We start from the raw sequence: 11,173 nt of genomic DNA, 5'->3' as shown, positions 1-11,173 counted from the left end.
AGCATTTCTGAAATTTACCGTTATATGAGAAGCGGCCGTAATTTTAGTCCGGCTTCAACAATTTTTAACGCTTTGCTTTTATGTGGCAAGCACAATAACCATACCGAGTTTAGTAATCATAAGTGGGCGGTGCCACGCCCATTTTCCAAAATGTTATCATAAACATATATGTATCTGGGAAAAGAATTGTTGCAAGCATCAATTTTGAATAAATAAGCTTTAATATTTATTGATTTACCGAAGATTTCGTATTTCTCTAAATTATCGTTATATGGGATGTGGGCGTGGCTATTTGGTATGCTGTACCAAGGCCAACAAGTTTGGAAGAAATTGGTGCAGTGGTTATCAAGTTATACACATGTAACCATAAGTGGGGGTGGCCTTGCCCGTTTTCTAAAAATTTTTGTCATATAAATTTTGAGTGAATTACCTTCAGTAGTTACTAAAATATCGCAGTTTTCGTATGCTGAAAATTACCGTTATATGGGAGGTTATTGTCCGATTTTGCCTATTTTCAATACCATCCCTCCTAAAAAAAATTCACTTGAAACTTAAGAAATAAACAGGTTGCGCAAACAACGTGTCAATAACGGTTGGAAAGTGTAACTTTGTGTGATTGCTGTCTAGCGGTGTTTTTCATCTTACAAAAACACAACAAAAAAATCTTGACGTCAGAGAGAAAAATTGATTAAAATTGAGTGTCGCACGGTGTGATATTTAATTGGTAAAAATAGCATATTTTATGGAATTTTGACACTTCCATAATTTGGAAGAAAAAAAGGTAAAAAAGTCTAGCATAGAAGACCGATACCTGCTGATTCTATACAAATAAATAATGATAAATATACAAACTATTTATTTGGAATTTTTTGGGCAATGTTCGCGTCATTTTCATTCAGCTTTGCATTGTAGCACCGTGTTATTAATATTTCGGGGTTAGTATAGTCAAGTATGTACTCGTAAATTCATTAAAGACAATTTGAATTGCAAGTTGGACGTGTTGTTGGTTTTATCGTTTTTGAAACTACATACATGAATGCATACATACATATGTAAGTATGTATGCACATAAACGAATTTACTTGTTTAAAGGTGTTAAAAAATTTGTAATAAAATGCCAATGAAGGTCATACATATGTATATATTCGTACAACTGCAAATACTATTACTTAGATTGTTCATACGATTTTGAATTTGATGACAATTACGGCAAACGTTTTAAATTCGTATGTATGCGATTATGTGCTAATATTTAATAGCGACTTCTGGCTCTGTTAAAGACAGCTCTTTTTTGTGTAACGACGTGCTTTCAAGCAACGCATAAATTGGTTGATGGCGGAGCTAAGGCTACATAGGACAACATTTCGGAATACTTTTAATAGAACGAAGTTTACAAAGAATGCGGGAGATCTGAAGGAATACCGTCGCAGTTTAAATACGTTCAAGAAGAATAATATAAACACAGAGATGCCCTTCGTGGTCCAAATTTTGTGAAGACCTCGAATGAGCCGCAGAAGTCGCGGGACTGAGAAAACGATCTTTTAAAAGTCTTGCATCTATCAGTTTCGTGGAAAATCCAGGAAGAGGGCACGATGAAAGCAGTCTTGAAACATAAGAAAAACTTTCCTGTCAGGTGAAAGTAGGCTGTCAGATCCTTTAAACTTCGGAACTTTGCGGGTCCGAACCAAGTCTCAGCTTCTATTTAGAACTGCTATCGAATTCATATACGAAATACTGCATATGTAATTGAGTGCCATGAAGAAGTGTTTAACCCTGACACACGCACATACATATTTAGCAAAATCTTACAATTTAGTAATGAAATTACTTTCAACTAATAATTTTTTTTTTAGTTATATGCGAAGGAATAATGTTTTAAGTATTTTATGACCCATGACCCCCTAGCGTTCTTATTTATTATGACTAGATGTACGAAAATGCCATTAAAATTTATTAATGTTTTTAACATTAAGACAAATGTCTTAAATCCACATATTAATCCAAACTTTGTCTACATCACTTCCAAATTAAAGCACCTCAGATTGATAAACCAAAGAGCGAGCGACTAATAAACACATCCACTCCGATAATGGTGTCTGGGCTCATTAATTCAACAACACCAGTCGCCCAGCCGCCACTCGCCACCCAGCCAGATATTGAATTACCTCCATATGTACATATGTATGTATGTAGTGATTTTTGTATTATTTTATGCTCAGACAACCACATAATGTGTAACATCCAAAACATTTATCAAATTTATATTCTCAGTGAAGGCACTGCACACTCCTGCTACACTTTTTTTTTTTGCTGCCACACACACGTACTCCTCGTGCATGTGGATGTATGTTAATATTTCTTTTTGTTTTACATGTCAGCGGTATTTTTATATTTGTATCACGCAATTTTATGGGCAGAATGAGCTAAATGTCCGACGCTTATGTAAATGTTAAAATCGTGTTTTGTTTGTGTATGGCGTGCAAGAACAGCAAAAAAAAAAATCGGCAGGAGTGAAAAATTGGGAGCACGAAAGGCCATTGTATGCATACATTTATTTCGGAACTGATTTATATCAGGATAATATGTTAATAAGTGAGAATATTTTAATATTACTACATAGTTTTGATAGTCGAAGGTTTCGTTTTTCGTAAATTTAAGACACATTTATTAAATTATACAAAATATAGTTCTACCAATTGTTGTGAGTAGTGTGAACTGCCTTTTTTTTTGGGTGCTAAGGGTAAGCGGCTTCCCTTACTAAGCGTTAGAGATGTCTTTGACCATCGTTCAATGCATAATAGGGGTAACAGCTTGGTGGACAATAGCATGTATGCATGTAATTGTAATCTTTTGAAGCGAAGGGTCTTCTTAACCCTAAACGTGAAAAAACGCCTATCTTACCGTCGAGTTTCGAGCCATCTGTGTAAAGGACATCTACTACATAGATGTAAATACTATCGGGTGCAGTGTTAATGTCTTCTTTCCTCTCCTCCCTGCTTGGCATTCTTTTTTAAAATCGAAAGTACTAAATCTCTACTAAAATTTCAAACAGAAAAATAATGCTTACAAATCTCGTTAAGATTCATCTCAAACTTTACTAAAATTTTTCACACAATTCGCATAACACGCACTTTAAAATTCACAAGAAATAGATCCAACTAAAAAAAAACCAAACTGATGTGTTTGAAATGATTTTAACCGAGTATAATGAACTGGCCTAATACATTCATCATCATTTTGTCTTCACCGAAATTTGAATTTCGAACAAAGTCATCCTGTAAAAATATTTTGTAACTTGTTTTCGACGGTTTTTCATTAGACCAAAATAAAGAAATCTGTTTTTTGGTAAATTATTTTTTATCAAATATAACAAAGTTTTAAAAAAATCTTTCTTCGTTCTAATTTAAGTTAAAACAAAAATAATATCGTACATACATACATACTTATCATAACAAATCTAATCTTTGGTCAACCGCGGCGTATGAGTAACTTATTATTTTTTGGTTCTTTACGTGAGCGTTCTAAGCCGGGCTTCGGAGCAAAGGTTTATTTTTCATCGCTCCGCTAAGGTATTTTATTTCGCTCCGAGCTCCGCTCTTGCTCTACTCCCGCTTCCAATAAATTTATTAATTTTTATTTATTTACATATGAGTCCTAAACGTAGGCGGATTTTTATTTTTTGATGCAGAAATGCATCTAGAGTTCTTCTGCATTCAACAGAAAATGAAGAACATTGCCAACCTAATTAAATATAATGAAAATTTATTTAACACGGTTGTTATCAGTGCCAAAAAATTTATAATTTAAGTAAATTTATTAACAAATTTTTTTTTTAATGTTTGTGTAAAAACGACAATAAAAATATTTCAAAATAAATCGTTACTAGGCCAGAAAATAACAAAAACAATATATTGAAATTTTTTTTAAGGAGCTAAGGGGAGCAAATTAATTTTTTTAAAACTTTGCTCCAGCTCCGCTCCAGCTAAAATCCTTTGATCCTTTGCTCCGCTCCGCAATTCTGGTTCTAATTAAATAAGATGACCGTACAATTTTTTGAAATGCATATTACATTTGTTAACAAAAATTCTACAATAAAAAAAAAAAAATTAAGCCGAAATAAATTTAATAAAATTTAATTGTAAACAAATTTATTTGAAAAAAGTGTAAAATAAATCTTAAATACCTAATAATTAAATCTAATTTATATTTATACATTTTATGGAAGCCTTACACTACTCCGCTAAACTTATTTATGTATGTAAGTAGATATGCTTACAATCGATTTTTAAGCTTTTGGCTTACTTATTGCTACATTTGGTAGTTAATCGTACTAACCAATCAAATTGAATTGTTTTGTGTGCGTCCAACATGTCTGACGTTTTTGATGTACGTTGCAACTTAGAGAAATTACACGCTTAATATATGTAGTACACAAACGACTTATAACTTTTATGACAGCCTAAAAGTATGCTTTTAAATTACAGCGTGCTAATTACGACTACTTAAATGATATTGGCGAGTATGATTTATTTTTAAATTATTTCTATGAATTTGTGCGCTGTAAAGCATAACCCCGGCACTCTCCCAAAGTCATGCATATAAAATAGCATTCTTAAAGTATTGTAACTAACAACGAAAGAAATGACTAGCTCGAATACCTGTACACCACTTTTATGCTAGTCTTAAAATTTACATCAATTCTTATGAAAATAATTTCGATACTTAAGTTAGACCGATGTCTCGTAAATGACAATTTTCAAAACTTTTGGTTTATTTTCTTGCGCTTCCTTAACTTCCTTGAGTAATGCGTTGGTAATCGCTTCCAATGCGGCGATATCGGAGTTGGGATCCTTTTTACCGCCAGTATTCCATTTGGGCATTGAAACCTTTTTTTTTGTTGTGAAAGAGAAAAAAAAAGATGCTTTAGTAGGCTGTGAAATACAAAATTTAGAAATAAAAAAGAAGCTCCAAACTAAATCTAGCAAATACTAGCTCGCGTAAGCACTAAAGTTTTGATGTGATTTGGTAAAATAAGCGAAGACTGAAGCAACGATTTTCAGATATATTTTACATGCACTTACTCTCCAAAGGCAAAAAATTTACTTTTCTAGCGTCGAAATTCGTGAAGCCGCATAAAATGGAATGAAAAACTTCTACCTACAACTTCTTCGTTTACTAATTGTTATACAAAGTTTATGAGGATGGTTTGGCATACCGATCTTAACAGTTTATGAAGCAAACAAAGAATGTTTTATAAAGAAACGCAGGAGGCATTTTACCGGATGGCGCCGGTATCCTTACGGTCATTATGGCAAAAAAATATAAATAATTTAATTGGCATGCTCCTAACAAAACAGCATTAATGAATTGAAAAAATAAGTTTATACTTTTAAATTCTTTCTTTTGAATGTTCAAGCCACGAGCAATGTCTGCGGTATCTGCGATATCCAAAACATTTTATATAAATAAATAAAACGGAATACGACTTGAAGCAGACCTCTATAGCAACAGCATCCGTACGCGTGCCTTTGACATTTTGCGCATAGAACTTTCTTATATATATTTTTTTAATATTTCGTTATTTTTTAACTTTATATAGTTGCTGTCATGATAAAAAATATAAGTTATTTACCATTAGACTTTCGCTGGCATTATGATATCTTTATCAAATTGAAGCTAGAACAAACTAATTATTTTTTAATTGCTTTTGAAAAATTTTTAAATTTTCAGCCGACCTTCAGGTACATGTATCTTCTGAAAATACCCATTAAAAATAATAGAAAATCCCGCCCCGAAATACCACCATTTATATTTTATTCTTACTAATGTGGTAACGCAGCTGGTAATTTGTACAATTTTTGAAATTTCAAAAATACCTGTATCCGTGAAAATACATTTAAGCCAAACTACCTTCTATTTTTTTACCATGGTTGTTGCCATTTTTACATATACATATTTAACTTTTCTGTCAAACGCACGCTTAAGCAGATCTACCATTCTGCTGAACAAAAGCAAATTATTAGCTGTTAAAAAATTTTGCCAATGATATGGATCTCTAAACAAGCATGCCGAATTATTTACAAAACTTTTTGGACTAAAATATTTTCAAAGCTTACGGGTAGTAATTTCTTTAATTTTACATCATCAACAGAACGCTGAAGAGTTTCAAAATAAATATATAAATAGATATCCAAAATATTTTATTAGTAGAAAAAGCAAAATGGTGAAGAGAAATTCTAAAAAAAAACATATTTTTTAATAAAAATTGTGTAGTTTTTAGTTAACCTTTTATTATACATGTTTTAAAGTATATACGCAATATACTTCTATGTAGAGAAAAATATAAGCATTTCATGAGTATCCTCTAAATTTCCACTTAGAAACGTAAAATTTGGTGTCAGCACTACTTTCGGAGAGAGAAAGCGAATAATTCGCTCGCTGTTCGTTGGAATAATTTCAATTTTTAAATTTATTATGCCGGAAGATTTACAATTGTTACGCGCTACTCCCATAAGAAACAGGGTAAACATACCGCCTATTTGACCAAGTTGCGGATACATATATGTGTGTATAATACGATGGACAATCCATGGTGCCGCAGCTTAATTTGCGTTAAACACACATATATATATTAGCACAGATTTTTTATAATTCTGATGAGGGTGCAATATTAGCACCGAAAGCTAAAGAAATAAAATGACATAATACTTATCAATTTGGCTCGTAGATATCGTCTTTGGTTTCATCTTCGGGAAAATTTGTTTGGGCCACTCTAAGACCAAAAACATAGTGGAGCGGCGAGCAAAGTGTAGAGCTATAACCGAGCAAAGCTTCAATTAAAAAAGTATATGTACGGTTTGCTCTTCACTATGCGCTATCCCATTGAAACATATGCGTCGATACTCTACGCTTTGCTTGCCGCTCCACTATGTGTTTGGTCTTAGAGTTCGGTATTTTCTCTCTCCGAAAGAAGTGCTGACACCAAAATTTTACGTTTCTAAAGAGCCTGTCAGACGTGGCAATATTTCCGTCTTTCGCACGCAATTCGCTGTCAAATTGAGAAAGAGAAATTTTATTTCGATGTGTGAACAGCCAGAAAGATCTTTCTGCCACCTTTCGGAAATCAGTTTCAGAAATAAAAGTTGCAAGGTGGGACTGCAACAGCAAGAGCGAAAATCGATTTCGGAAATATATTTCAACTTGCTCGTGCTGCACTAGCAATTTTCATTTCTTCTGCAAGTGCTGTCAAACTAATCGAGTGTTGCCGTGTGGCCCTGATCGTGAATTTATGTAAAATGATAAAAAATATTGTTGAATTAAGTATCAAAAATGCTTGAAATATATTATTTTGCTTAATATACTTAATTGTTAAATTATTGTTTACACGACAAATATGTTAATTATAACCTATATTTTCTCGCTTTTACAAGAGAATTAGCAAACAAACGACAACCCCACCGCCCATGGTTGCATTTTAGTATCGAGAAAGATTGCCAGAAACTCATTCGCTGTGTGAACAGCCAAAAAGCGATTTCAGAAATTTTTCCTGCAATTCGCCGTTCGGAAATAAAAACCTCTTTCGAAAGACACTTTCCATGCAAGGTGTGACTGCTCATGCAACTGATTTCTCAATTTGACAGCCTTTCCGAAATTTATTGCATCGAAATATATTGCCACGTCTGACACGCTCTTAAGTGTAAATTTAGAGGATACTCATGAAATGCTTATATTTTGCTCTATATAGAAGTATATTGTACATATATTAACCAAACAATTGGTTAAGCAACCCAAGATCATTTAAAATTTAAATTTGCTGAAAAAATATTACAAGCTTTAGTTGTCATAGCAACAGTAGATTTTTATAAAAATCAGCAAAACTTTTGTGAGTTTAAAAAGGATTTAGTAGCTCATTTCTATGTCATTGAGCACCCTTTATTGGTTACAGTAAAAAATTGAAAGCTGGTATAGATATTAAATATATCAAAAGAAAAAAAACTAAGGGGGTGCCACGTTTTCTACGATGACATTTTTCCCCCCATACAAAATTTGGACCACTCTAATGTATATGGGTGTACAAAAATTTCAAAAAAAAATATGGAACTTCGCGTCTTACATAGAAAATTTCCCGCACTTTTTAAAAACGAAATCAAACATTTTTTTTGTTTTTGTATAGGTACAACACCGGAAGTAAACAAACAAACAAAACTAAATGTATAAACTTCGCCAACTTTTATTTTATTTATTTCATAATATAGCCATAGGTAGAGTTATTATACCCTAGAAATTTTAGAGTGGCACAAAAATGGCCCAGAGGTCTCATATTTGTTTAACAATTTTGCAATATCAGAATAATCGTTTCCCTTTTCCCAACCTAAAAGCTATTTTATTTGCTTTGCATACTTTACACGGCTGTTGAAAAGCACATATTAGTGTAAAGTGGATAAAATTGTTAGTAAACTTTATTGAAAATATTGTAATTTCATACACGATTTTAGTTATTAAACTTTTTTTTTGAGGAAAATAATAAAACTATTTACACTATTAGAAGTTTCGAACCCACGCACACACACGTGCTCACATACATACATACATACATACCGTCAACACTTTTTGCAATGCCATGTAGTCCAAACCATAGCCAGCAGTTTCGCCCAGTCGCCGTAAAGTCTCGGCCATCGGTCCGGAAAGTTCCTATAAACAAAAACGAAAACGAGTCAAATAAAAATAAAAAAACAAAGCGCACACATAAACAAAAACAATAGCAAAGCCAAACAAAGACGAAAAATTGATGAAAAAGTTTTGTAATTGATTTAGCGCAACGCGCGTGGAGAATTTATTGCTCGACAGCTAATAATGTCCGCTGCACAGCATGCAACGGCACTTACTTGCAGCTTCGCCCAACTGGTGGCATATTGCCGGCGCACCAACTCGATAATGGTGGAAGTCAACGCCAAACCGATGAGAATGTACAAAGTGCAGAGTAGCATATAATTTGGTTTTTCTGGAAAAAAATAAAAATGAAAGAAAAAAAAAATAAGCGAAAAGAAAATGAAAATAATGGAAAGTGTTTAAAAAATTGTTTCATTTGGTGACAAATTTCAATACTAAATAAAAGACAATTGTTGCTCTGCACATACTCGGCACCAGATCACCAAAACCGATGGTTGTCATTGTGATGAAGCAAAAATAGAAACCGTCAAAGAACGTCCAGTCATCTTCCCACAGCAGCAGCAGCCAGGCGCCCGCAGCCAAATAGACGCCCAAAAAGCAAACCGCCAAAATGGCATAAAACCACGTTTTGCCGATGAAATTCGTAAAATTCGGTACTTCTATAAAAGCGGAAGAAAAATAAAAATAAAAATGAAAAACTATGTAGAGCATAAATCGAGTAGGAGCAGTGATGCATACTTGAGCAGTATGCGCTCGACGTGAAAATAGGAAAATATTTGTAGTCTAAATACATATGTACACTTACTTGGCATATATTTGCCCAACACTGAGACGGCTGTCGCAAAGAGGCGACCCCAATCGGCGATGACGGTGAGCGTAAATGGAATGCCGATTAGAGCGAAGCAGATGCAGAAAACACGTCCGCCCGTGTTACGGGTACTATGTTGCCATAACCTAAAAAAAAAGCCATATGCTCGTACACGCGCCATGGCAGCAAGAAGGAGCGCATATCCCATAGCGCAGCATGAAGTGGTTGAAAAGGATGCGCATGGAGCGGAATGAAGGCATGAAAAAGGATGGAAAGTAAAAGGTTTTGTTAAACAACAAAATTTTTCACTGTTTTTAGTAGAAAAAAAAACAAGACATACATACATATGTAGTATGTACATAAGCTCGTTGTTGTTTATTTATTCGCATTTGTTTTTGTTTACTTTCAAGCTGCATTACGTACGTACATTAGGGTGCATCACGCTTCATATGAAATAAAAATTGGTACTGTTTTTCCAACGCAATTGTACAATTTATTATATCTTAAGACTGCTGTAAAAATATCTGCGAAAAATAATAAGATTTGCATTTTCATTTGCATAAGAAGGCATTTTTAAATTATTCCAGCTCACGTAAATCTAAATATTTTAGGAGAAGTCTTAAAATAAAATAAGTTTTTTAATTCCGGTGAAAAAACCGCAACTCCTTTTTGGTGAGGCACCGTAACGTATATTCATAAATTTCGGTACACTAAAATATTTACTATGAATACATATGTACATATATTACTCCCACATGAATTTGCTTTCATAATAACTATGCCCTGCAAAAAATTGTGCGACTAATCTCTAAAGAGAGTACTCCGCGATTTCTCTCAATCGGGTACAATTGGGCATTAATTAGTCCCAACTAGTCTCATACGGGTACTAATGGAGGTCAATTAGTCTCGACTCATCCCTTATGGGTATAATTGGAGATCAATTAGTCCCCAACTCATCGCTATCGGGTACTATNTAATGATATGTACGCACTTAGTCAATGAAATTTCATGTGCGGCGTTGGCACATAGAGAGAGTATTCGCCTAACAAAACCGAGCACCCCGGTTCGAATCTCAGCTGGGGCTAATTTTTATTTTTATTTTTTTATTTTCATACCCGTTCGGGTATAAAGGTGAACAATTAGTCTCTTCATAGGACATGCTCGAACAAAATCGATCAGTTCATTCCATATAAAGAGATCAAAAGTGGTATTAGTCGCATGCTCCCTAGCGATTGCTCCCGGAGTTATCCCGGATTAGTCCCATTTTTTGCAGGGTGGCAACGGAGTGCATCTACGTACATATGTATGTATATATGCATGTATTATGTGTTTAAGTGAATCTGTTGCTCTGGTTCTTACCTATTGTAGTTAACACAGTCGATGAGAAGAACACAGCTTGTAAAATGCTCCAGCGCTCATAAGGCTCTGGAAAGTCTTTATCGGCCTCAATGAGAAGACCACCCTCAGCGGCTTCCTGTACAGCCTGTGGGTGATAATCAGATGAAAGTGTTAGTAGATACGTAGGTGAGTGCATACACTCATATGCACATATTTATTTATAAATGTATGTAAATGTGTGCTTTCATATAATAATTATTATATGAGGATAAGTGCTAATATATGTTATTGGATAGCAAACGGTGCACAGTGTGAGATTTTGCCAATCTAAGACGTCAAAATCCAATGTTAGCCAAA

The 11,173-nt window shown here is 33.9% G+C and overlaps 1 protein-coding gene across 1 annotated transcript; it reads right to left on the bottom strand.

Moving 5' to 3' along the window:
• Positions 1–4,197: 4,197 nt before the first annotated feature.
• On the bottom strand, positions 4,198–10,961 carry LOC108365527 (TWiK family of potassium channels protein 9-like; the record flags this gene model as incomplete). The annotated part of the gene is given in 7 exon segments (XM_017619571.1): positions 4,198–4,886; positions 8,599–8,691; positions 8,886–9,001; positions 9,138–9,329; positions 9,476–9,601; positions 9,604–9,624; positions 10,838–10,961. Coding segments are annotated over 7 exon segments (831 nt in total), but the record flags the coding sequence as incomplete, so codon positions are not given.
• Positions 10,962–11,173: the final 212 nt, after the last annotated feature.

Source organism: Rhagoletis zephyria, unplaced genomic scaffold (assembly GCF_001687245.7).
Source record: "Rhagoletis zephyria isolate East Lansing unplaced genomic scaffold, Rhagoletis_zephyria_1.1 Rzeph_scaffold_01900, whole genome shotgun sequence".
In the NCBI taxonomy this organism is placed as follows: Eukaryota; Metazoa; Arthropoda; class Insecta; order Diptera; family Tephritidae; genus Rhagoletis; species Rhagoletis zephyria.
The sequence above is the reverse complement of the archived record's forward strand: the minus strand, read 5'-3'. Positions and strand labels throughout refer to the sequence as shown.